The sequence below is a fragment of the Balaenoptera physalus genome, assembly GCF_965194825.1.
Source record: "Balaenoptera physalus genome assembly, chromosome: 13".
Classification (NCBI taxonomy): domain Eukaryota; kingdom Metazoa; phylum Chordata; class Mammalia; order Artiodactyla; family Balaenopteridae; genus Balaenoptera; species Balaenoptera physalus.
The window spans coordinates 5,871,842-5,899,687 of NC_138892.1; the positions used below are offsets into that span (position 1 = coordinate 5,871,842).

The window sequence follows — 27,846 nt, forward strand, 5'->3', positions numbered from 1 at the left end:
GAGGCTTGGATTATGACCCAACATAGAGACAATTTTGGTAAATGTTCCAGAAGCACTTGAAAAGAATGTGTACTCCATCATGGACCTTTAGTTTTCTAAGTATGTATATTAGGTTGATTTTATTAATTGTGTTTTTCAGAACTTCTATATTCTTATCAAAGTTTTGCCTGCTCATCCCATTAGCTGTTGAGAGAAGTGTGTTGAAGTCTATCATCTGATTGTGGATTTGTCTAGTGAGATTCATTTTAATTCTGTTGACTGTTGCCTTATTCACGCTGAAGCTAAATTATCGGGTACACATGGACTTAGAATTGCTGAAACTTCCTGTGAATTGTCTCCTTTTCATATGACATGACTTCTTGATACAGAGTAATGCTTCTTCCCTTCAAGTCTATTTTTGTCTGATAATAATATAGTTACTTCAACTTTCTTTTGATTTGTGTTAGCATAGTATATCTATTTCTATCCTTTTACTTCAGACTTTCTGGGTACTTTAAAGTAAGTCTCATATGGACAGCATATAGCTGATATTTTAAAAGATAAAGTGTGATAGTCTTAGTCTTCTACTTGGAGTATTCAGTCCATTTTATATTTAATTACTGATATAGTTGATTTTATATCTGTCATCTTAATTCTTTTTTACTCAGCTGTCTCATGTCCTTTCTTTTTCTGTCCTTTCTTGCCTTCTTTTAGATTATTTAACTATTTCTACCATCCTGTTTTCCCCTCTATCAGCTTATTGGTGAATACATTCCTCTGTCAGTCTTTAGAGGCTGCCCTAGAGATTGCAACATGCATCCTTGTCTTCTTGTATCTAGTTAAATATAAATTATGTTTACCACTTCTCTAGCAATGCTAGATATAAAAATACCTTAATTTCATTTACCCCTTTCTATCTTTTACATTATTCTTGTCATGCATTTAAATTCTACATCTATGCTAAATCCCACAAGACTATTTTTTTATGGTAAATAAGATGTCATATGTATCTACATATTTACCCTTGTTGTCGTTCTTTCTATCTTACATTTTTGTGTACTTGCACCTGGACTAATTTTTACTCTGCCTGAAGACTTACCCTTTGTCCTTCTTTTAATGCAAATGTACTGGCAACTAACTCTCTGAGTTTCCATAGTTTATTCAGATTTCCTTCGTTTTAACGTCACATCCTTTTTCTGTCCAGGATTCCATTCAGGATCCCACGTTACATTTCATCATCATGTCTCCATAGGCTCCTCCTGGCTGTGACAATTTCTCAGACTTCCCTTGCTTTTGTCGACCTTGACAGTTTTGAGGAGTACTGGTCAGATATTTTGTAGAATGTACCTCTATTGGGATTTGTCTGATATTTTTCTCATGATTAGACTGGAGCAATGCTTTGGGGAGGAAGACCACAGAGGTAAAGTGCCCTTCTCATCACATCACATCACATCAGGCACAGGCTGTCAACATGACTTATACTGTTGATGTTGACCTTGATCACCTGGCTGAGGTGTGTTTGTCAGGCTTCTCCTCTATAAACTTAATCTTTTTTTTTTTTTTCCTCTTTCTCTTTTTCCATACTGCACTCTTTGGAAAAAAAAGTCACTATGTACAGCCCACATTTAAGGAGTGGGGAGTTATTATGTTCCACCTCTTAAAGGGCAGGATATCTACATAAATTATTTAGAATTCTTCTGCAAGGGAGACTTGTCTCTCCTCTCCCATTTATTAATTTATTCAATTATTTCTTTATATCAGTATGGACTCATGCCTCATTATCCTTCAAATGTCTATATGATCCTTAATAATGTATTCGTTTTCACTCCTGATGTTGGTGATTTTTAATCTTTTCTCTTTGCTTCTTGAATAGTCTAACTAGAGATATATCACTTTTATTGCTCTATTTATAAAATAAGCTGTGGTTTCATTGATTTTTTTATATTGTTTGTCCATGTTTTAGTTCATTGTTTTCTGCTCTTATCTTTATTATTTCTTTTTTTTTTAATTTTTCTTTTTTTTTATTGGAGTATAATTGCTTTACAATGGTGTGTTAGTTTCTGCTTTATAACAAAGTGAATCAGCTATATGTATACATATATCCCCATATCTCCTCCCTCTTGCCTTTCCCTCCCACCCTCCCTATCCCACCCCTCTAGGTGGTCACAAAGCACCGAGCTGATCTCCCTGTGCTATGTGGCTGCTTCCCACTAGCTATCATTTTACATTTGGTAGTGTATATATATCCATGCCACTCTCTCACTTCGTCCCAGCTTACCCTTCCCCCTCCCCGTGTCCTCAAGTCCATTCTCTACATCTGCATCTTTATTCCTGTCCTGCCCCTAGGTTCATCAGAACCATTTTTTTGTTTTTTTTAGATTCCATATATATGTGTTAGCATACGGTATTTGTTTTTCTCTTTCTGACTTACTTCACTCTGTATGACAGACTCTGGGTCCATCCACCTCACTGCAAATAACTCAATTTCATTTCTTTTTATGGCTGAGTAATATTCCGTTGTATATATGTGCCACATCTTCTTTATCCATTCAACTGTCAGTGGATACTTAGGTTGCTTCCATGTCCTGGCTATTGTAAATAGTGCTGCATTGAACATTGTGTTACATGACTCCTTTTGAATTATGGTGTTCTCAGGGTATATGCCCAGTAGTGGGATTGCTGGGTCATATGATAGTTCTATTTTTAGTTTTTTAAGGAACCTCCATGCTGTTCTCCATAGTGGCTGTATCAATTTACATTCCCACCAACAGTGTATGAGGGTTCCGTTTTCTCCACACCCTCTCCAACATTTATTGTTTGTAGATTTTTTGATGATGGCCATTCTGACTGGTGTGAGGTGATACCTCATTGTAGTTTTGATTTGCATTTCTCTAATGATTAGTGATGTTGAGCATCTTTTCATGTGCTTCGTGGCCGTCTGTATATCTTCTTTGGAGAAATGTCTATTTAGGTCTTCTGCCCATTTTTGGATTGGGTTGTTTGTTTTTTTGATATTGAGCTGCATGAGCTGCTTGTAAATTTTGGAGATTAATCCTTTGTCAGTTGCTTCATTTGCAAATATTTTCTCCCATTCTGAGGGTTGTCTTTTCGTCTTGTTTATGGTTTCCTTTGCTGTGCAAAAGCTTTTAAGTTTCACTAGGTCCCATTTGTTTATTTTTGTTTTATTTCCATTTCTCTAGGAGGTGGGTCAAAAAGGATCTTGCTGTGATTTATGTCATAGAGTGTTCTGCCTATGTTTTCCTCTAAGAGTTTTATAGTGTCTGGCCTTACATTTAGGTCTTTAATATATTTTGAGTTTATTTTTGTGTATGGTGTTAGGGAGTGTTCTAATTTCATTCTTTTACATGTAGCTGTCCAGTTTTCCCAGCACCACTTATTGAAGAGGCTGTCTTTTCTCCATTGTATATACTTGCCTCCTTTATCAAAAATAAGGTGACCATATGTGCATGGGTTTATCTCTGGGCTTTCTATCCTGTTCCACTGATCTATATTTCTGTTTTTGTGCCAGTACCATACTGTCTTGATTACTGTAGCTTTGTAATATAGTCTGAAGTCAAGGAGCCTGATTTCTCCAGCTCCGTTTTTCTTTCTCAAGATTGCTTTGGCTATTCGGGGTCTTTTGTGTTTCCATACAAATTGTGAAATTTTTTGTTCTAGTTCTGTGAAAAATGCCATTGGTAGTTTGATAAGGATTGCATTGAATCTGTAGATTGCTTTGGGTAGAATAGTCATTTTCACAAAGTTGATTCTTCCAATCCAAGAACATGGTACTCCATCTGTTTGCATCATCTTTAATTTCTTTGATCAGTGTCTTATAGTTTTCTGCATACAGGTCTTTTGTCTCCTTAGGTAGGTTTATTCCTAGGTATTTTATTCTTTTTGTTGCAATGGCAAATGGGAGTGTTTCCTTAATTTCTCTTTCAGATTTTTCATCATTACTGTATAGGAATGCAAGAGATTTCCGTGCATTAATTTTGTATCCTGCTACTTTACCGAATTCATTGATTAGCTCTAGTAGTTTTCTGGTAGCATCTTTAGGATTCTCTATGTATAGTGTTATGTCATCTGCAAACAGTGACAGTTTTACTTCTTTTCTGATTTAAATTCCTTTTATTTCTTTTTCTTCTCTGATTGCTGTGGCCAAAACTTCCAAAACTATGTTGAATAATAGTGGTGAGAGTGGACAACCTTGTCTTGTTCCTGATCTTAGAGGAAATGCTTTCAGTTTTTCACCATTGAAAATGATGTTTGCTGTGGGTTTGTTGTATATGACCTTTATTATGTTGAGGTAGTTTCCCTCTATGCCCACTTTCTGGAGGGTTTTTATCATAAATGGGTGTTGAATTTTGTCAAAAGCTTTTTCTGCATCTATTGAGATGATCATATGGTTTTTCTTCTTCAATTTGTGAATATGGTGTATCACATTGATTGATTTGTGTATATTGAAGAATCCTTGCATCCCTGGGATAAATCCCACTTGATCATGGTGTATGATCCTTTTAATGTGTTGTTGGATTCTGTTTGCTAGTATTTTGTTGAGAATTTTTGCATGTGTGTTCATCAGTGATATTGCCCTGTAGTTTTCTTTTTTTGTGACATCTTTGTGTGGTTTTGGTATCAGGGTGATGGTGGCCTCGTAGAATGAGTTTGGGAGTGTTCCTCCCTCTGCTATATTTTGGAAGAGTTTGAGAAGGATAGGTGTTAGCTCTTCTCTAAATGTTTGATAGAATTCACCTGTGAAGCCATCTGGTCCTGGGCTTTTGTTTGTTGGAAGATTTTTAATCACAGTCTCAATTTCAGTGCTCCTGTTTGGTCTGTTTATATTTTCTATTTCTTCCTGGTTCAGTCTTGGAAAATTATTTCTTTTCTTCTACTTATTTCCTTTTACCTTTTTTTGTAATTTGCCTGACACACAGGGGATCTTTCTTGGAATGTTCACCTGGTGAACCTGGTGGTAAAATGCAGGAAAGTGTGCCCACCTCTGAGACTGGGCCCCCAGGAGTTTCTCATTCTCAAGCTAGTCCTCACTCAGTTTCCAGCACTTTGTCAGAATCACCACTTAAGTGTTCCTACCAGTCTGTGGCCACAGTGGCTTCTGCTCCAGGTAAGCTGATGTTGGCCGTGATTCTCTGTGTACATCTATCCCTCTAGATTTCAAATGTCTCTGATGGTTCTAAGAAAAGCCATTGATTTTTCATTTGTTCAGCTTTTTTTCTTATTGTAAGGATGGAAGTGATTACTTCAAAGCTCTTTACATGTTGAACCTGAAAGCAGAATTCCACTCTTACTTTTTGAAGATATTTTAGCTGGGAGTAGCATTTTACATTGGCAGTTATTTTCTCCCAGCATTTTAAAGAGATCACTGCATTGTCTTCTGGCTTCTGTCAGTTCTGCTGTTAAATAAACCACCAGTCTTATTGTTGCTTGTTTGAATGTAGTGTGTCTTTTTTCCTCTAGAAGCTTCTAAGATGTTCCCTTTGTCTTTGGATTTCATCAGTTTTAGAAATGTGTCTAAGTGTGCCTGTCTTTGTATGCATCCTGCTGGAGTCTGCAGTTCTTCTTGAATCTGTAAGTTGTTGTGTTTACTCAAAAATTTTTGTGAAATATTCTCAGCCATTATCTCTTCTCCTTTTGCTTATGCCCCGTTCTCTCTGTTACTCTTGGATTCCAACTGTGTATGTTAGTCCTGGTCACAATATCCCATGGGTCTCTCATTCTTTTATGTATTTTCCACTATTTCTCTCTCAGTGCTTCAGTCCCATTGACCTGTCTTCCAGTTCATTAATCCTCTGTTCTGCTTTTTCCAATCTGTGGTTTTATTCATACAGTTCTTAATTTTAGTATTTTTTTCAGTTGTGGGATGTCCATTTGCTTTAGAATATATTCCATACCTGTGTCTTTTCTTCTGTTGTCTCAAAATATTCCTGAATTTTTAAAAACGTATTTATAGCCATTTAAAATCTTTTTCCTGCTAACTCCAGTATTGAGATCACCTGTAGAACTTTTTCTATTGTCTGTTTTTCCCCTTGATTTAGGGTCACATGGTCCCGGCTCTTGGCATGCTGGACAGATGTTCACTGAATGTCAGATATTGTGTTAAGAAAATTGAGAGGCTCTAGATAATGGGTTACCCTTTCCTTTGCTTGTCAGATAGACTGGGGACTGATGACCTTAATCCAGTTAGGGAATGAATCGATTTGAGGCTGGATTACAGTTTTTCAAGGCTCCAATTGCCTTTTTCTTTTAAAAAAAAAAAACTCCTTTTTAGGGTGTAGTCATCAAAGTTCTTAACTCAGAGTGTGGGTTATTTTCTGAGCCCTCACCCCTGAGAAGTCCTGAACTCCATCTAACGTTAGTTTCCTCAGGACCCAAAAAGGTGACCAAAAAAAAAAAAACCTCTCTTCAGCTTTTCTGGTCCTTCTGCCTTGATTCTGCAGTCTTCTGCCCCACATGGCTTCTGAATTCAGCAAGTATCAGGGAAAAACTGGCAGTGTCACGGTTGGTTCTCTGTTTTCCCTTCTCGCCAGGAACCTGACCATTCAAGTCTCTAATTTTGGTCTTTGTGGTCCCATGAGCTCCACTTGTGTCTCTATCAGCTGGTGGTGACTGTCTGCCTGGGCCAGCAGCCCCCATCCTGAGCCCTGGCCCTGCTCCCAGAATGGGTCCATGACCTACTTTTCCTCCGAGTTCTGAGGTCCCCCTTTGCTCAGACTTGTGTCCCTTTGAGTCTGGGTTGTCTCAGCAGTGATCTATATGTCAAACAGATGTTTTGCTGTATTTTGTCTGGCTTTTCTGTTTTTTTCTCAGTAGAAGCAAAGGTCTGCATGCTGAATACCAGCCCTTCCCTTTTTGATGGGCATTCACTTCTTTTTCTCTTTTATTTTTCCTCTTTAAACAATTGTTCTTTATGTATCTCTACATACTGATGCTTTCATCTCTATGGAATGGATTCCCAGGAGTAGGTGCTTGGTCTAAGATAATATATTTTTTAATTTTAACACATGTTGTCTGTGTGCTTTTTTAAAAAAAAACTATAGAGTTTCATATTTCTAACAGCTGTGTGTGAGAGTATCTTTTTCTCTAACCCCTGTTATATAGCATTATAGCTCTTTTTAATTTTTGCTGGTCTGATAGCTTTAAAATGATAGCTCAGTTTAAATTTCATTTGCATTTATTTCCCTGACTACTAGTGAACATATGTTTTGTTTCGCTTTTTGCCATGAGGATTTGTTCTTTTACAAGTTGCCTATTTACATCCTTTGCCTTCTTGTCAACTTATAAGAAGTTTAGGTATCGTTATTTATCCCTGTCTTCCTAAGAAGCCTGGGCCTCCCACTTTACCCCCATCCTCTAGATTGTCACTGCGGGGACTTTCTCCCCATCTGGCTCTGTATCCCTTAACCTGACCTCAGCCTTTCCCCTCCCAGCTGCCACAGCTCTTCTCTGACACTGTCCCGTTTGCATCAACTCCAGCCTGGTTCTCTCCCGGGGGCACTGCTTCCCTGCAGCCCTCCCTCCCTCCCTGAGGTGTACATCTACGAGGGCAGTTATCTGTGTCTTTTTTATTCTCTGCCCTGTCCCCAGCATCTAAAACAGGACGCAGCACAAAACAATTATTCAATATTTTTTGAACGAACTCATCAATTTTGAAGCATTGTAGACTGTGGTTTAAAATGCCCACTCTGAGCCAGGCTGCCAGGGTTCAAATCCCAGCTCTGTTCCTTAACAACTATGTGCCCTTGGGCAAACCTCTCTGTGCCTCAGTTTCCGTATCCCTAAATGGAGATCATTTTAGTATCTATACTGTAGGATTGTTATAAGGATTAAATGAGCCGATTAAGCTGAGTGTATTAATTTCCTAGGAATTTGTAACAAACTCCCACAAACTGGGTGGTTTAAACAGCAGAGATCTCTTCTCTCACAGTTCTGGAGGCCAGGAGCCTGAGGTCAAGGTGTCAGCAGTCCTGCTCCCTGCGACAGTTGCAGAGGAGGACTCTTCTGGCGGTTGCTGGCAATCCTTGGCGGCGTTCCTTGGCTTGGTAGCTGCCACCACTCTGATCTCTGGCCCCTCCCTTCTGTCTCTGTGTCTTCGCCTGATGTTCTCCTCTCCCTGTGTCTGCGTCCAGGTTCCCCTCTTCTTATAGGACTCCAGTCATTGGATGTAGTGCCCCCACCCCATCCAGCGTGACCTCAACTTAACTTGCTTACATCTGCAAAGACCTTGTTTTCATGAAAGGTCACACTCACAGGAACCTGGGTTAAGACTTCAGCATATCTTTTGGGGAGACACAATCAACTCAGTACAATATGTGAACCCTTTCAGTAGGGCCTGGCACCAGAGGTCAGGGACTTTGCTGTTTTGTTCGCTCTTGTATTCCTGGTAGCTTGAATAGTGCCTGGCATATAGGTGTCCCTCAATATCTCTTGAATTAACTGATGATTTATTAACCCTTTGTCTTCTGCACTACAGATATATTTTACAATCTATCATTTGACTTTTTGTTTTATTACATCTTTTGCCATTAAAATGTTTTAAGGTTTTGTACAACCCAATATCTTCTATCCTTTCTTCCTCTTTTCTTTCCTTTTTTTTTAAAAATAAATTCTAGGCTTGAAGTCTTGGTTAATAAAGTTTCATTCTTCTACCCACCCACCCCCCCACCCTGCACCCAGGTCTCTCTCATATTTTGCAGATAATCTAGACTTTATTGCAAGAATTTTTACTGCTTTATTTTTTAAATGTGAATGCTTAATCTGTATGGAATTAATTTTTGTATACTGTGTAAGATGGGGCTCTCCTTTGTCATTTGTGAAATTCTCCTTATAGTAGGGTGTACATCTGAAAATTCCCATTTTGTTACACTGATCTATACATCTTTTTCCATATCAATGTAATTTTTTTTTTTAGTTTAGTAAAACAGATCTTTCCTTATTTTTCTTCCTTTTTATATTTTCTTGGCTACTCTCAGGCCAGATTTATATTTTTCCGTATAAGCTTTATCGCATTACCCCCAAATGCATTATTAGGGTCATAATTGGACTTGCGTTAAGTTTATATATTGAAAACATATCTGCTTTTGAAATCGAGAAGAGAGAAATAAAGACACGCGCAGAGGAGAGGGTGGCCGGCTGCCCAGTGGCAGCTTCTCCTGCCGCACTTGACCTTATGCTTGGCTTTGGGCCCGTGGTTTGTCTCCATCTGCCCTTTGAACAACAGGTGTGACTCCAGGACTTGAGAGCAGCCTCCTCTGAAGGAGGCCTGGCTTGTCTGCTTTCATCTGCAATCTTCACAATTTGTTACTGAAGTACTGGGTTCATCTGCCCATGGAATACGCTAAGATTTTACACATGTGCAAAAGTGCACTAGGTTCTGGGTATTTGCCTCCAAGGTTAGACATGTCTGGTGAATTTGCAGGTCACCCCTGGGACTCCCCTTGACACCGAAAGCTGTCAGGTCACCTTGCCTTTTATTCTTATTTCACAGTTTCTGAAGGTTGCATTTAGGCTCAGCATTTTGTCATTCTGAGCCATCTAAACACAATTTTAGTCTTGTTGTGTTCTACAGGGATAATATTTTTAAAAAAAAAACAAACCCACTAAACCAAATCATCACTGTCATTGTTTTCATTGTCATCATCATGCCTGCAGCAAAAAAGAAAAGAAAAACCCTACTGTTTTATAACTTCCTGTTTGTTACCAAACCATCAGTCTGTCTTGAAGGTCCAGAGTTGGGCAGTATGGTTGGAGGACGGATTGTTTTTGGAAATGTGGTTCAGCACCATCACCCATGGATTGGGTGGAACTGGATAGATCTAGCCTATGGATTAGACATTTCTAGATTTGGGGGAGTGGTTGGATTGTGACCATGGTATCTTTCTGGAGGTCACAGCATTGCCACCAAACATATAGAATCCCATAGACTCAAAGAGCTGGAAGGGACCTCAGAGCTCATGCACCTGCCATCCATCACTCTCTCTTCATTATCCTCCCTCTCCGTTGTTCACCACCTCAGGGGATGCTTCACTTACCCAGTGATGTTGGACACAGAGTGTGGCAGATGTGACCTGAGCAGCAACCTTAGATGTGCTTGTGTGGTCTGGCTTGGCCCAGTTGGGCGAGTGTCCAGGGCTCCAGTGATGGGCTATTAGAAGAGCTTGCCCAGAGCAGCTGCTGTCCTTTCAGTTTGGTCCCCAGAATGAATGCATGTGAAACAGGCCTAAACCCGACCTGCAGCCTGAATGAGAAACATCTAGCCATCTTATATCAGCCAAACTGCTCTTGACCTGCAGATCCGCTAGGGCAAGAATAAATGTTTGTTTTGTTGTCGGCCACCAGATTTTGGATGGTCGTCATGTGATAGCTGACTCAGAGTCTCTGTCGCTGTTGTCGCTCTGTTCCAAACATGTGGCCCACAGAGACTTGGAGTCTGAGCTCTGTCCTCTGCAGAGTGCCGGGCGGCTCGTTGGCGTGGGGAGTGACTCACCTCCCAGTGTGTAGCTGTCCATGGCTTGTAGAGTCTGAGCCTCAACTGTGAGTCCGGACTCAGCCAGCTGGGCTGGGCTGTTGTCACTGGCTACCAAGCATCCCTTGGCAGTCCCCCCACTGGAGTTATTTGAGCGTCTCTATGCTCAAGCATGTCCTTGGGGGCAGGTGCCGGTGTCTCTGGGCTTCAGGCTCCTCATCTGCAGGTGAATCTGTAAATGTTGCAACCAATGTGCCAGGCTCTCCCACTGCTGAGTCAGGATGACACGTGTTCAAACCTTTGCTCCGCTGCTTACAGCTGGGTCTTTCTAGCAAACAGTTGGTTTATTTAGCCTTCCTAAACTTTGGTCTCCTCATTTGTAAGATGGACTTAGTTATATTTCCGTTGAGGGGTTGTTGCAATGTTTAAATAAGATAATGTGTGCCGTCGCTGGCCCCTAGTAGCTCTTCAGGCAAGTTCTCGTTCTCAGTGACACTTGCGAAGCTTCTATTACTTCCAGGAGTCTGTGTTCGCTGCTCTGAAGTCAGCTCTGGCCCTTGTCATTAGGCCATTAATGCTGGGACTCTGTGCTTGAGATGCTCACCAGCTTTAACTCTCAATTCTGAGCCACTGTCTCCGGAACAGTGCCCCCCCTGCCCCCGGCCACCATCAGTGTTCTCATGCAAGGGGCTTTTATCTAAGATGCTCCAGCTCCTTTGAACATCCATTTCATTCTTTACAGTACTCCTGTCACTTAAGAAACAAAAAGGAAATCCCGTTACTTTAACTGCACTCATCACAGGCAACACCATCTCAAACTAAATACACTGCGACCTGTGCAGGTGACAGCATCATGTTTGCCTCTCATGTAGGTTTGCATCAACTTTGAACACTCTGTCTTGCTGGGGCCACATGGACGATCAGGTGTGTGTGTCTGAATATTCTAGGAAGCATTTGCTAAAAGAATTTCAACTTTCTATTCAAGTACAAATCTGTTTTGAGAGTTCCGTGTTCTTTTCCAGCCATGGTACTCTCATCCCTAGTACCAGGTTTGCATGTGACCAGATAGTCTTGATGATTGAGTTCTCTGATTATTTCTCCATTCTGGATGACTGTGGCAGCTAATATTGGGAGAGGACCTGGAAAAGAAGGAATCACTGGGATGGGGGATGGAGGGTGGGGAGATGGAGTAAGTCTGAAATTCTAGAGAAGACTTTTTTTGCCTGTTTCATTTTGACTATGAATGGGTATGTCAAGAAATACAAGTAATATTACTTATTAAAAAGAAAGCCCAGAACTCTCTTTGGTTTTATCACAAATAACTTAGGTCAGAGAATCTCCAGGTAGGGAGGAATGGCTAAAAAAGCAGTCTCCAGATTTTGTGCACCTGAATTCTACCTTCTCCTTGGGTCGTGTCCTTTACATCTCTGGCTTATGTATAAACATGAGTCTTTTCCTTGGTTCCCCTTAACCGAGGCAGACTGACATTTTCAAAAGAGAATGTTACTAAATATAGTATTAAGGGGAGAACAATAAAGATATCATGGCTGACCCAGCACCAAAGCAGTGAAATACCCAAGTGTGAAGCATCTGTAGATCAGGTCTCAAGAACAAGTACAACTTCACAGTTCCTAGCCTGACTTCCTTTCCTCCTGCTTCCTTTTGTACGTCTCACAGGACAATGTCTTCTTGTCCTGCCTCACGATATTCTTGATAGTCTAACTACTTCCTAGCCAAGGCTGGATGACCACTTTGCACGCTTATCTGCCTCGTGTGGACTTTCTCACATCAGACTCAAGATTCATCCTCATGCCGTAGGAGTTGGGCGAGTGTCCAGGGTTCCCTTACACTGACATTCCCCCTCTTCTTCTCGTTCAGCATTTGTTGAGCATCTACTGGGTACTCTTGGGGTACAGAGGTGAAAAAGAAGTGCTTCTAATTTCTCTGTCCACCGGCAGTTTGTCAGGTGCTTGCCATGTGGTAGGTCCCATATGAGGGACTGTTTATGATAGAATCAAGCAGAGGGGCTATGGACGCTCAAAAAAGCGTTTTGTCTCTAAGGACTGGGAAGGCTTTCCCTGAGCTGGTAATAGCTGTGATTTAAGTATGTGCTTGCTATAGCATGCAAGCAAGCATTACAGGGAGTTCTGCTTCCTGTGTGGCTGAATAAGCTCCTACTAGACCAACTTTCCCAGAAACATCAACTATAAACACTGGGCAATGTTAAACAAGTTAGTAAATAAATAAGTAAATAAATAATCAAGTACCTGAAGGCCGTGGAGAATGAAACTAAGCAAACAGATTCCAGAGAGGAGTCAACTCTTGGAAGTGGGAATAGCATGGGGAAATGTTCCCATGGAAACAGGAATAGCATGGGGGAATAGTCCCATGGAAATGGGAATAGCATGGGGAATGTTCCCGTGGAAACGGGAGTAGCGTGGGGGAATGTTCCCGTGGAAACGGGAATAGCATGGGGAAACATTCCTGTGGAAACGGGAATAGCGTGGGGAAATGTTCCCATTTTTTTCAGCTTTTCACCTGAGTGAAGGCTAAAGTTGGTGCCACATAAGGTAGATAAAACACTGATAGAAAACCAGCAGTCTTTCCAGCCTGAAGAACCAGAGAGCAGAGAGAGGTCTGAGTGACTAAGGCCATTGGGAAGTAAAGGGAGATTTATGTAAAGGACAGAGCCAGAGAGTGGATGCTCCAAATTCTGTTTATAAATTCTGCCCAAATCTCTGGCTGACCCTGAATGAAACAAGAGTGGGGCAGACTGCAAGGAGCCTGGCTAAGGATAAAAGAACCAAACTGAGATTTAAACTGCTGCCCAGCAGACAGAATCCAACCAAGTCTACTGTCTACTCAAACAAATAAAATTTAACAGAATCCAGAATCTCCACACCATAACATTCATAACGTCCAAGATACTACCCAAATTTATCAACATATAGAGAAATAGGAAAACGTGACCTTTCTCAAGAGAAAAGACTCTGAGATGATCCAGATGTTAGAATTAGCACTCGAAGTCTTTAAAGTAACTATTATAACTATGCTCAGTGATGCAAAGGAAAGTATACTCATAATGAATGATAATATAGGAAATCTCAGCAGAGAAATAGAATTTTTGAAAAGAACCAAATGGGAATTCTAGAACTGAAGAAAAAAAAAATCCTAAATAAAAATTCACCAGAAGGGCTGAACCACAGAATGGAGATGACAAAAGGAAGAGTCAGTGAGCTTGAAGATAGATCAACAGAAGTTACACAAACTGAAGAAGAGAAAGGAAAAGGTGAAAAAGAAACAATAGAACAGTTGCCTCAGGGACATGTGGAACAACATCAAAGGTATAATTGGAGTCACAGAAGGAAAGGAAGACTAGGGAAGAAGACATATGTGAAGAAATAATGGCTGAAATTTCCCAATTTTTGGTGAAAGCTTTACATGTATAAATTTGAGAAATGCAGAACACCCCCAGTAGGATAAATACAAAGAAAAATCATAGATAAACTGAAAACCAAAATCAAAGAGAGAAATCTTAAAGTAGCATGTGAAAAATGACACATTAAAAGGGGAACAATGATTTGAATTACCATCACCTTATCAGAGACGATGGAGGCCAGAGGACAGTGGGACAGAAACTTTACCATCCTGAAAGGAAAGCAGAAACAAAAACAAACAAAAACCCCTCACATCCAGCAAAAGTCTCCTTTAAGAATAAAGGTGAAATAGAGATGTTTTCAGATTAAAAAAAAAACAAAGATAAGTCCTTGCAAACAGATCTTCACTATAAGATATGCTAAAGGAAGGGAAGGAATTTGATACTAGATGGAGACTCAGATGATCCTGAAGGAATAAAGAACATTGGAAATGGTAAATATCCAATTAAATATAAAAGGTTATTTTTTTCTTAATTGAAATGCATTTGAGGGCTTCCCTCGTGGCGCAGTGGTTACGAGTCCACCTGCCAATGCAGGGGACGCGGGTTCGAGCCCTGGTCCGGGAAGATCCCACATGCTGTGGAGCAACTAAGCCCATGCACCACAACTACTGAGCCTGTGCTCTAGAACCTGTGACCCACAACTACTGAGCCCACGTGCTGCAACTACTGAAGCCCGTGCGCCTAGAGCCCGTACTCCACAACAAGAGAAGCCATCACAATGAGAAGCCCGTGCACCGCAACAAAGAGTAGTCCCTGCTCGCCACAACTAGAGAGAGCCCGCGTGCAGCAACGAAGACCCAATGCAGCCAAAAATTAATTAATTAAATTAATTAATTAATTTTAAAAAGTGCATGTGAGTGCTTAAAGCGACCATTTTAACATTGTCTTATGGGGTTTAGGATATATGTAGATGTTAAAAAACCTACAATTTTGTCCTTAAAGGACAGGGGCAGGGTACGAATCTACATGGTTTCAAGGTTCCTACATTTCAGGTGACGTGGTTCAATATTACTAAATAGACTGTTAAAAGTGAAGGGTGTGTGTTATACTCCCTAGATCAACCACCACAAAAATGATGCCAGAGGCATAGCAAACAAGTATTACTCACATAGAGACTGGTGGATGTAGCCCCAAAGCACGAGATGCTTTGCAGGAGCTGGACTTGGAAAGACTGAATCACTCAGTCAACTTTCAGTTATGGGGCACCTACCCGGGAGCACGTGCCTTCACCGAGAGAGCCCAGCAGCAACTCCATGAAATGGTGTGGCCTAATGTGGAAGAATCAGTCTACGATCTAAGTGATGTCCCGGGAATGGTGGAAGTGACAATTTGGTGAATCAGAACATGCCAGGTCACAGTTTGTTATTCTTCGAGGAACTTTCTTAGGGAAATGCCTCCTAGAAAAGACCAAAGGACAAAACTTGAGTGGTTAAACACTTGAAAATCTGTTTTATAAATGTTGCAGTTTCGCCTTACACTGTATTGTAAATTGCCTCCAAGGGTGGTGATAAATGTAGCTGATTTGCTGCCCTTTTCATCCTAGGAATGAGTGGTGCGAGGTGGGGGCAGGAGGCACACTGACGTTTGTGACGTGCTTAGTGTCTCTCTGGGGATTGTGCTCCTGGGCATTGTATCCTTGGTGGTGCTCTGTGCCCACAGGGGATGGCACGCCTGCAACCTCTGGACAGGCTGCCTAAGGCATGCCCAGCCTCCCCAGTGCTTCTCAACCCTCCCTCCAGGCTGTGAAACATTTGCCTACAGACATTTTCTTACTATTTATTACATATGTTTTTATGAAAGGACTGAGCAGGAGGAATTTGCAATGAATAATTCATGTATAATTGTTTTCAAAATATAAAGTAATTTTTCAAAGAAAGCCACCAATCTATCCGTTTCAGAGCCCCACTGCTGCTTGGGTGCCTGTGCGTGGGCCACGGCAGTCTGTCTAAAGGCTTTTGCTCCATCCCGAGCTGGGACAGGCTCCTGCACAGAGCGGGACGGGCGGGGTGTGTTTGCAGATGGCGCAGAGCCTCCAGAATTCCCAGTCACGCACTCCTGCCCAGGTCCCCAGGTGGGCCCCTGGGGCAGCCTTGGAATCCAGCGCTGCTCCGCACCGCCACCGAGCCCCTGGCAACACCGCGGCGCCTGCATTGCCCTCCCTTTCGCTCTGCTTCCAATCCCGCACCAAGCACGTCCTACAGCTTGTTTGCTTCACCTCACATACAAGCCAAGCCAAGGCCAGTGCCCGACCGACTGGGCGGGCACAGACACAGCGAGCTGCTGTCACATTCAGCTCATTACTGACATAGATGGCCAGGGGTGCCAGCTCCCTGGTCCTAGCCCACACGCCAGAAACGGCAGCACCGAAGCAGGGGCTGATGGCTGCACTGCTGCTCTGGGTACCCTGTTGCTGCTAAGTAGGGTTATATTCTGCAGATCTAGTCTGCGGAGGCCGGGGCACAAGCCTCCACCTGTCAGACCCCAGGGAGCAGAGGAGAAACTGACTCCTGACAGCTCCCCGGGAGTTTCTCCTCTGCTCCCGGGGCATAGGGGAAAGTGGGAGGTGGCCTCATAGCCACTTCTTAGAGGCCTCCCACCCTCTGGTGTCCCGAGGGCATCTCAGGGTGTTCTGTCGAGACCCAGATTCGCCTTTGCCTGTGTGGCCTGTTCGGATACACGTGAGAGTGCCAGCGCTGCATGGAAGAGCACTTCCCCCACTTCCTACTGTCGTCTCCTACCCATTTCCACCTGCCCTGTTCTTTGTCTGGGCCCCAGTGACCTTATTCCAACAGTGGAGTTCATCATAGGGGTTAAGAGGAACTGGGTTTGAATCCCAGGTCTGTCACTTTCTAATCATGTGACTGGGGCAGCTCTCATAGCCTCAGTTTCCACATCTTTAAAATGGAGTTAGTAAGAGTGCTTTTCTCATGGCTTGTGACAAGGATTAAATGAGACGTTAATACCTGTAAAGATCTCAGCACACTGTCTGGCATGTAATAGGCATAAGCACCGCTACATGATGATGATGATGATGATGATGATGGTGATGATGGTTGGTGATGATGGTGATGCTGATGAAGGTGGTGATGACGATGATGAAGGTGGTGATGATGATGGTGGTGATGGTGGTGATAGTGATGATGGTGATGATGATGGTGATGGTGGTGATAGTTATGATGATGATGATGGTGATGATGATGGTGATGGTGGTGATAGTGATGATGGTGATGATGATGGTGATGGTGGTGATAGTGATGATGGTGGTGATGGTGGTGATGATGATGATGGTGGTGGTGGTGATGATGATGATGGTGATGATGATGGTGATGGTGGTGATAGTGATGATGGTGATGATGGTGGTGATGATGATGATGATGGTGATGATGATGGTGGTGGTGGTGATGATGATGATGGTGGTGGTGGTGATGGTGATGATGGTGGTGATGGTGGTGATGATGATGATGATGGTGATGATGATGATGATGGTGGTGGTGGTGATGATGGTGATGGTGGTGATAGTGATGATAGTGGTGATGATGGTGGTGATGATGGTGATGGTGGTGATGATGATGATGATGGTGATGATGATGATGATGGTGGTGGTGGTGATGATGATGGTGATGGTGGTGATAGTGATGATGGTGGTGATGGTGGTGATGATGATGATGATGGTGATGATGATGATGATGGTGGTCGTGGTGATGATGGTGATGGTGGTGATAGTGATGATAGTGGTGATGATGGTGGTGATGATGGTGATGGTGGTGATGATGATGATGATGGTGATGATGATGATGATGGTGGTGGTGGTGATGATGATGGTGATGGTAGTGATAGTGATGGTGGTGGTGATGGTGGTGATGATGATGATGATGATGGTGGTGGTGGTGGTGGTGATGATGGGTACTATCTCATCCCATTCTCCTGCTCCCTTTCCCCTGTTCAGCTTCCTGCACAGAATGCAGTCAGTGTGGTGCTAACCCCGCTATTCCTCTGCCCTCTAACTTACTCTGGCTTCCTGTGCCGTCACAGCCCCTGATTGTCCCCGTGTTAATGGCTGATCTGTGTGTTCCCCAACACTCAGGCACAGCCTTTCTTCTAACCCATCTCCAGACTTGGCTCTCCCACACAGCTTTCCTGCATCTGTCCTGGGAGAGTCCAGTCATCCTGGGTGTCTTTGGCCCTTAGATGCATGGACACATTTTGAATTGTGATTCAATATCCTTTTCTGGAAGGAAAGCCATGTTTTCTCATTTAAATCGTGAATACCGTGAGAACAGCAGGGGTGCTGTCTTCTGTCCCACCTCTGTTCCCCTCAGCATCCCTCCTGGGAGGTTCACCTCCAGGCAGGCAGCTCTGTCCAGGTTGTTGACTAACTGGCTATTGGCAAAGGGATGCCAGCGTCATGTGCCCTTCGAACAGCCCACCTGATCAGTTTCTCCTAGGAAGGCGTCGTCTCCTGGGAAGAGTCATCTAGATGATTCTGCTTCAGTCTGCAATGCAGGGACGTGTATTTTCTCAGTTGCTTCCCACCCCCTGCCCACCAGGGGTGTGAATTTTCTATTCACACAAAGTAGAAACCGTTGGTAAAAAGCAGGTTATGTGCACTGGAATGAAGGGATCACGGATAACTTTCAGTGAGTGGATCACACCAGGAGAGGAAACAAGGGGTGTCCATGGATCCCCCTGCAAAAAAACATAGTAACTTACAGTTTAAACTGTGGACCATCATGAGACTTCGATCAGAATTCTAGTTTTCCCTCCTCAAACCGCCTTGCTTTATCTTGTTCATGTTTCCTAGGATATATGTGAATATAAATCTCACTTATGAGCCCTGAAAGCCACTGCTGTCACAGCAGACGTGAATCTGGAGACCTGGACGGCATGGCCGGGGAGAAGGTCTGCAGCGATGCTTGTAGCCCCGAATGCCTGCCGTGCCGAAAAGCCAGGCCGGCCGCCCGCCTGTCTCTCTGTTCACTCATTCACTCAGCAAACAAGCCTGGCACTGGGCCCCAACCCCAGGACACTGGGCCTCGCCCGCAGGGCGGCCTTGGGTGGAGGCAGACAAGTAACAGTCACAGGCTGGAGTGCAGGGGCCGTGGTGGTGAGCCTGCCGCGGGGCTGGAGGGGCTCGGCTGGCAGGGACCCCGGGACCACCTAACGGCCCTTCCCCTCGCTTGCCTTCCTTGTCAGGTCCTGGAAGATAACGGAATGCCGATGGATGACGATCAGTACGCTCTGCTGACTGCAGAATTAGGATACAAGAAAGAAGGGATGAGTTATCTTGATTTCACAGCAGGATTTGAAGGTAGCTCATGGCCAAGTGCAAACCTGTCTCCCACCCGTGGCCCTGCCGGTCTTTCCAAGTAGTGCCGCTAGGCTGCTGGGGTTGAAGTAGTGTGAGCTAAGATGTTGAAACGGTGTGTGTGTCCTAAGACTGAAACAGACATTTTTTTTAAACTTTATCTTTGTGTTTCGGCCTTTTTTTTTTCACTCAGCCACACCGTGAGTGCAGAATTTTGTCGGACAGAGCCTTCTACAGATAGTAAGAGCCCAAATGGTTTCTAAAATTTACTCCCAAGCCTATGCTCCTCCAATCACATCTCATGTCCTTTAAGGTTTTCCTCCTAAAAACAGATGCTGGTTATCTGTAATTAGTGACAGGCATGCGCCAGCAAGGCAAATGTTCTTCCTCCCTTTTTGCAGATAAGGGAACAGAGATGCTAGAAGATTCAGTGACTTGCCCAAGATCACCTGGCCACTGTCCCTCCCCTCCTGCCTCCCGCCCCGGACCCACATGGTTGGCAGGAAGTTTGCTGGGCACCGTGGAGTCCGGGCCAGAGGCGGGGCCTCCCGTTCGCCACCTGGTCTTTAATCTGCTCTCCCAGCCGCATGCCAGGCAGACAGATGACCAGCACCCAGCCTCCCGCTTCTTGGCTCTGTCATCTCTCCCCTCCCTTGTCTCCACTCTTACTGAAGTTCAGGTAGACAAATAAGTGCTCTGGAAAAGCTGCAGAAATCACGCATATATATGCATGATTCCATGGATGTATAAATGCACTGCAGGCTGGATGGGGCAGAACCCGGAGCCCGATTTGCATTTTGCCGTCTTCCCCAGGGTTGGCCTGGGAGGTGACCGGGCGGTGTGGCGGGCCTCGCTAGAGAAGCTGGCCGCTGGGACTCCTCACCCATCCAACACCACCCCCCCGATTTCATTTGCCGATCCTAAGGGAGAGAGGTCCCACACCCCCCAAAAAGACAACACGGAAGCCATGGAATTTTAGGAGTTTGACACTTTCTTTGGCTACGTGTTTTGACTTTTTTGAAGGACAATAAAAAGAAGCGAGAGGAACCCTCATTTATTTTAGTGAGTGCTTCCAGTGCCCGGGGGCATCCATCACTGAGGTGAGGAAATCGGGGCCCAGGGTGAGGGGTCACTTGCTTGAGGTCCCAGGGCGGTGAGCCTGTCACAGAGCGAGTACCACACTCAGCAGCTTCCTCCCTGCCCTCCTCCCCCCTCTCTGCCCCCCATCAGTCCCCCCAACATAAGGCCAGATGCTGAGGGTGGGGGAAGATGGCGGCTCCAGGCCGTTGGGAGGTTGGGGGTGGACACGGCAGAGGGGATCAAGCAGCAGGGGGAGGTGCTATCTGCCAGGAGTAGTGAAGCCTGGGGAGGCCACTCCAGGCCCAGGTGGGGGTAAGGCAGAGGCCAGGTTCACGGCTGGACTCAAGGATGCCCACAAGCTCCAGACGCCCTGCCCGCTGCCCGTCCTGCAGACCACGTGGGGGGCAGGGGGGCTGTGGGTGCGACATGTGCAGAGATTCACGTCCCAAACCAAGTCCCAGGTTGTAGCCTGACTTTAGACAAGGCCACACTCAAAGTGTCACAACCTGATGGAAATGGGTTGGTTTTTAAGTGGAGGTTACACCTCCTTCCTCCGTTTTAGGAGAGAGAGAGGGCCTAATGCAGTAATTAACCAGCTGGGCTCTGGAATCCGACGGGCCTGGGTTAGCTGTGATGTCTGTGAGCCCTGTGACCTTGGAGAAGTTGAGCCTCCATCTCCTCATCTGGAGAATGGGCATAAGAATAGGTTTCCTTGTGTGTAAACTGGGCTCGAGAAGAGACTGTACCTCTTAGGTTGTTGAAAAGACCAGGACTTGTCCGGAGACCTCTAGCACAGAGGAGGTCAGGACCTGCCTCATGACTGAATTACACTTTCCTGTGTGTAGGACCTGATTCTAGGAAACAGAACAGGCAGGAATCCTCAATTCTCTGCCTCTGGGAATGGAGAGGTGGGCAAGATGTGGTCCCTGCCCTGGAGGACGGACAGAGGAGCCAGACAGGAAACGTGCTGGGCGAGAGCATGGCCCTGGTGGTCTGGAGAACAAGTTCTTCTCGTGGGGACGGGGACATGTCTAAGATCGTAACAGAGTTCATGCTAGGTTCAGTCTGCAGGGTCGTAGTACTGTATAGTGTTCTAACAGGCCTGGGGACGGAAGAAGTCAAGTGTTGAGATAGAAATAAAGAGCCGTGCTCGCCACCAAGGGAAGTCCCCGGATTTATGTCGTTGTTTCAGATCCTCAGATGAACGGGCCAGAAGTGAGTTCACCTCAGACTCCGGTTCTTCCCAGAGGGAACTTGGACGGCCCCTTTATAACTGCTGAAGAGTGCCTGAGACAGTTCCCCCGGAGACTGAAGGAATCCTTCCGGGTAAATCATGACCTCTCTGCTGCTTGGCTTCTCCGGACACCCCTCCCGCCCTCTCCTCGCTCGCAGCCATTCAGCTGCAGCGGGTGTGAGCCCTGCGGCCCCAGCATGTCCTGCTCATCGGGACACAGGGCGCTCCGTCCGCAGACTCGGGCTTGCCTTTTCTCCCCTTCCCGGGACAGGGCTTAACTCCACGATCCCCTCCCCTCCCCCAGGCCCTTCCCTGCTGACACTTTGCTGGGTCTGCCTTCTGCCCCTCACAGGCCTTGGAGAAGTAAGGAGACCCTCCTCACAAGACAGGGAGGGGGGGGGAAGGGGCACGACAACCCGAGTCACAGCGAATTCCCGTCCACTCCACTCCTGCACTCACCAAACGAGCATTGTGCACTTGCATGTCATAAGCTGGACTCTCTGCTAAAAGCTGGGGCTGAAATATGGGAGCCCTGCTCAGGGAGCTCAGTCCAGCCCAAGACACAGATGGTCAACAGACAATTCGACACATCATGATTGGCTGCCGTAGAGGGACCGGTACTGTGCTATGGGAGCACAGGGGGAAAAAACCATTAAGGAGGGCTTCCTGGAGGAGGTGACCCCTGAACCAAATCTTAAACCCTCAGCATGTGCTGGCCAGAAAAAGAAGGGAGTAAAAAATAGAAGGGTGGGCTTGCTTAAGGCGGGTGGCAGACAGGTCATGGGCTTTAGGGAAAAGCTCCCGGGTCTGCGTGACGGAGGCGTGGTTTGCATGCAGAAGCTGTAATGGGTAAGACAGGAGAAATAGCAGCCATTCAAACACAGAGGCAGGGACTTCCCTGGTGGCGCAGTGGTTGAGAATCTGCCTGCCAATGCAGGGGACACGGGTTCGAGCCCTGGTCTGGGAGGATCCCACATGCCGCGGAGCGGCTGGGCCCGTGAGCCACAGCTGCTGAGCCTGCGCGTCTGGAGCCTGTGCCCCGCAGCGGGAGGGGCCGCGATGGTGAGAGGCCCGCGCACCGCAATGAAGAGCGGCCCCCACTTGCCGCAACTAGAGAAAGCCCTCACACGAAAACTAAGAGACCCAACACAGTCATAAATAAATAAATAAAATAAATAAATAAAGTAAAAAAAAAAAAAAAAAAGAATAGGTGGCTTGCCCAAGATATCAGAGCTGAAAGTGCCAACTGAGGCTCCTTCAATGATATTTGTCAAGCACCTGGGAAAAAACAAACAAACAAACAAAAAACACAGAGGCAGGAGTGACCTCAAATGTTTTTGTGTTGAGAAGTAAAAGAGGGTCGTTAAAGTGGGAAGGAAGATCGATAAATTGACCACATTAGCTACAAAACAGGGCAGAGGGCACGAGGGAGTTAGAATGTGTCCTCGCCAGGGCGTGGAGACCCCAGGGTGTGGAGACCCCGGGGTGTGCAGGAGCAAACACCTCAGTAGGTGGAAATCCAGTGAGTCCAGGGGAGGAGAGGTGGGGAGCACCTTGTGGGTGGAGCCAGCCCCCAGGGGCAGGGCTTCCAGAGTTTGCCGTGCTTGAAACATCTTCCCCGCGTGGATTGCCAATTGAAGATTCATTCTGGTTATTACTGAGCTCCCATTTTAAAACATATACTTATGATGACTGTCTAGCTCGGATTTGCGGCATGGTTCTGACTTTGACTATTCGGTCCAGACATCAGACCGTGCGTCCTAATTCTTGGTTTGAAAACATATGGTCACCGTAAGCAGACAGGGAGAAGGGTTGGTCCTCATTATTTCGTCCAATGTGATGCCCAGCCGAGAAGAACACGGAGCAGGCAGGGGTCATTTATGGGGCGGAGAGCCTGGCGGGAGGGAGGGCGGAAGGGGAAGCAGAGGCACGGGGGCAAACAGCCCCTCTGTGCTGATTAGCAGGGCCGGGTGGCCATCGCCTGCAGCTGCCTTTGTCCTGCTGCCTCACCTGTGGCAACCCAGGCCCCTTGTTCTGGCCCCCTCCCCACCTGTCTCCTCCCGCTCACCTTTCCCAGGGGGGACACGGGGAAGCCAAGCTCCCTGCTGGCACCACGTCTTCCTACGTTTGTTATCAGTGTAGCTTGGTTACAGCTCACAGATGTCCCATATTTCCTAAGATGGTCTTTATTTTAAATAGTTAACTAAAAACGTTCACCAACACCCACCCATCCTGCAAAGAACTTATAACCTAGTAGATAAGACAAAGACGTGAACCCCTAATTGCCAGGGTTTGCGTGATACAGACTCGGGTGCTGGTTATATCCGGGTTCCCGGGGGGGCTGCTCGCTGCCCTCACACGTATATGTAAACAGGACAAAGAGTGTGTCTTTTTTAAAAAATAAATTTATTTATTTTATTTATTTATTATGTTTGGCTGCATTGGGTCTTCGTTGCTGCACGCGGGCTTTCTCTAGTTGCGGCGAGCGGGGGCTACTCTTCGTTGCGGTGCGTGGGCTTCTCATTGCGGTGGCTTCTCTTGTTGCGGAGCACGGGCTCTAGGTGCGCAGGCTTCAGTAGTTGTGGCTCACGGGCTCAGTAGTTGTGGCTCGCGGGCTCTAGAGCACAGGCTCAGTAGTTGAGGTGCACAGGCTTAATTGCTCCGCGGCACGTGGGATCTTCCCAGAGCAGAGATCAAACCTGTGTCCCCTGCATTGGCAGGCGGATTCTTAACCACTGCGCCACCAGGGAAGTCCCAAAGAATGTGTCTTGATTGTTGAGTGGGAAGGTACAGTCACTTTATTTCCTTTATTGAGTTCCTATTCATGAGAAATTCTTGAATATCTCTCTCCATCACTAATGAAAAAACTATTTTGTATTAGTTGAAAATGCTATTAATCCTGCTGCTGCTGTTGTTTGCCCAGTGATTTTGTAGCCAGATGGGCCCATCTCAGCACGGTTAGGTTTACGGACAACAGCACAGTTGAGTAAGGCAGCCTCACCCTCATAGCCCAGGCCAAAGACCACGAACAGTCGAAGGAAATAATTCGTTGTGACCAAACAAGGGGCGTCCCCCCTCCCTGACTATGGTGAGGAAAGCAGGCACAGAGACCCCCTGGGTGACCTGGGGACATGACCTGGGGACAGGTTCCTGAGGCCCTTGTGGGTTCACCTTCAACCTCACCCCCTAGACAGCATCCGTGCAGGTTCAGGCGCATGTCTGTGAAGTCACGTATATTTTAAAAAACAAGCAGGATCGAAACCCCACACAAATAGGGTCTTCTATACGTACGCTTCCGCCGCTGCATGTTTCGCTTCACAATCTGTCCTGGACACCCGACCTTGCAGGGTGATCCCAACACACAGCTCTGGTCAAGTGTCCCCTTTCTCAGGATGAGCCCGGGTCCTGCCTGGCTGGTCTGCAGCCCCTCTCTGGCCCCTCTCGACCCCCCTCCTCCTCCCGTCACACTCCGGCCAGCACCCTGCCTCCCCTTCCTGGCCTTGCACATCCCGCGCCTTTGCCTGGATTGTCACTCCTCTCTCTGTGACCAGCCAACTCCTACCGAAGCGCTGGTCCTCCCTCCGGCCCTTCAGACCTGCTGGGAGGTCTGCTGCTGTCCACTCACCTTCCGGCATGCAGAGTGCGGGGACTTGTAATTCCATGAGACGTCAAGGCCCGATAACACAACTGGCTACCACGGTGCGTGCCATGCAAATAGGTGTTTGTTGAATGCATAAGAGAATTCACTTTACATGCCAGGCAGTGAACCTACATGGCCTCAGTTGTTTCAGTCCCCACAACTACCCTATCAAGTAGGCGCTAGTGTTCCCATTTTATAGATGAAGAAACGGAGGGTCAGAGATGGGGAGAGACTTCCCCAAAGCCACATACCTAGTAAATGTCGTAGCCAGGAATTGAAATAATATCTCTTTCACTCCAACATGTATTGGCTCCAATAAAATTAGGAGTCTTCATGCTGGGAAGTCAAAGACTGAGATTCAGGAAATGAGTAAATTTTTTAAATTTGTGAAGATTATAAATATGGGTTTCCATGGCATCTAGATTGTCCCTGTAGTCCAGCAATTAGGGCTGCGTCAGAGCACTTCTCCCCCCGCCTTTTGCTGCATTTATCACGCTGACTTGCTGTAATTTGCTTACACATCTTTCTTCCCTACTGGACTGAGAACCTTGATGTCAGGGGCCAGTTATCAGTACATCCCTGTACCTAGCAGGGTGCTTGGTGCATCATAGGTACTCCGGAAATATTTGCTGCGTCATTCATACCCAACCTCACGCCACGGATGTTTCTTAAGCACTGCTCTCTGGGCTGGAGCTGTCACGAGGAACAGATCAGAGCCCAGATATCACGTTTACCTTTAGAGGTGGAGCAGACAGTGGGCAGGCGAATCTCCAGAGTGTCAGGTGGTGAAACGTGCTGTGAAGAAAAATAAAGCAGGGTGAGAGGCCAGAGACCCATCAGGGTGGTGCCCTTGTACAGAGGGGATAGGAAATGCCTCCCTGGAGAGGTGGCATTCGGGCAGAGACCAAAGGCCCAGCAGGTCTGGTGGAGAATCCCTGGGGTGCCGGAGGCAGGCTTGGCATGTTCCAACAACAGCAAGTAGCTTTCGGCTCTCGGCTCGGAGGAGGCCAAGGTGCAACTTTCTTCAGTCGTCCCGAATCCGGGTTCATCTGACACCAGCCGCCTCCACCATGCTGCCTAAGTTCGACCCCAACAAGATCAAAGTCGTGTACCTGAGGTGCACCAGTGGGGAAGTCGGTGCCACATCTGCCCTGGCCCCCAAGATCGGCCCCCTGGGTCTGTCTCCAAAAAAGGTTGGTGATGACATCACCACGGCAACTGGTGATTGGAAGGGTCTGAGGATTACAGTGAAACCGACCATTCAGAACATACAGGCCCAGATTGAGGTGGTACCTTCTGCCTCTGCCCTGATCATCAAAGCCCTCAAGGAACTGCCAAGAGACAGAAGGAAGCAGAAAAACATTAAGCACAGCGGAAACATCATTTTTGATGTGATTGTCAACATCGCCCAAGAGATGTGACATCGATCTTTAGCTAGAGAACTCTCTGGAACCATTAAAGAGATCCTGGGGACTGCCCAGTCTGGGCTGCAGTGTTGATGGCCACCACCCTCACGACATCATAGGTGACATCCACAGTGGTGCAGTGGAATGTCAGCTAGTTAAGAACTGCAAAGGAAAATAATTCAATAAAGGGTTATTTGACAACCCCCCCCCCAAAAAAAACCCAGCAAGGGTGAGCGGGGAGGAGATGAGGGCAGAGGGGTAGGGGGCTGGGGCCACGGTCAGGAGTGAGGATTGGACCCCGAGTGCCGTGGGTTGAGCAGAGGAGCAGCGTGCACTGGCTTGAGCCGTGCGGGTATCACTGGCGGCTGTGAGAATGGGGGGCTGGGCGAGGCTGGGAGCCGGGAAGCCCAGGAGCCTTGGGTCCGGGTGGAGGCAGTGGAAGTGGGAGAAGTGAAGCTCTGAACCCGTGGCTGTGTGGGCAGGTTGGATGCGGGGTGTGAGGCAAAGGGAGGACCCGGGGACGCTCCCAGGGTTTGTGGTCTGAGCAACAGAAAGAAGGCGCTGCCACTTCTTGAGCTGGGAAGGACCAGGGGGACGAGTTGGGAAGGACCCGGAGGATGAGCTGGGAAGGACCAGGGGGACGAGCTGGGTCCAGCGGGGGCCAGGAGTTTGATTTCGGCCTTGCTTGTTTTGACATCCAAGGGGAGATACCTCACAGCCTTTGGAGACGGGGGTTTGGAGGGTGTGGGAGGACTTGGAGCTGTGACGTGGAGGGAATCAGCAGCAAAGAGATGGGCCTGCAGCCCCGGCAGGCGGTGCTCCAGGAGAAGAGGCCGCTGGACAGTGGCGTCTCTGAGAGGTAGGGGCAGCACCTGAAGTCGGTTCCCACCGTATTTAGTGCAGTGATTGCATGTGTCAGTGCTGAGTAATTTTTGGTGAAAGAATAAGTGAGTGAGTACAGATAGATCTTGCCACAAAATCCCAAAAGGTTTGAACCGGACACTCGAGTCGTGGCAGGGCTTGCCTTACGTGACCTCTGTGGAGGGTCCTGGGACGTGAAGGTACAGGCAGGGCCTCGGAAGTAGCCAGAGAGATCCGTGGGTGGGGCCGCCTCAGGGGCTGATGGCAACAGGGGTGCTGGGACCACAGCAGCTGCAGCTCTCCAAGCCTGAGGCACAGGATCGCATTGGGGGGGCCGCAGGGTGTTGGCCCAGACAGACCTGATTCAGATCCCGCTGCCAGGCACTTGCTGTCCGACCTCAGGCAACAGTAATAGTAAC

General features: G+C 46.4%; 1 protein-coding gene and 1 pseudogene across 2 annotated transcripts in view; both read left to right on the forward strand.

Moving 5' to 3' along the window:
* Nucleotides 1–27,846, forward strand: part of EFCAB6 (EF-hand calcium binding domain 6) — a 252,788-nt gene that overhangs the window by 134,122 nt on the left and 90,820 nt on the right. The window contains exons 18-19 of the mRNA XM_082420556.1: nucleotides 19,095–19,209; nucleotides 21,479–21,612. Coding sequence (XP_082276682.1) covers nucleotides 19,095–19,209; nucleotides 21,479–21,612 — 249 coding nt within the window. The remainder of the gene's footprint in view (nucleotides 1–19,094; nucleotides 19,210–21,478; nucleotides 21,613–27,846) is intronic.
* LOC309641001 (large ribosomal subunit protein uL11 pseudogene) lies at nucleotides 26,092–26,760 on the forward strand (annotated as a pseudogene). Its single transcript has one exon. The product of its transcript is annotated as a large ribosomal subunit protein uL11 pseudogene (transcript).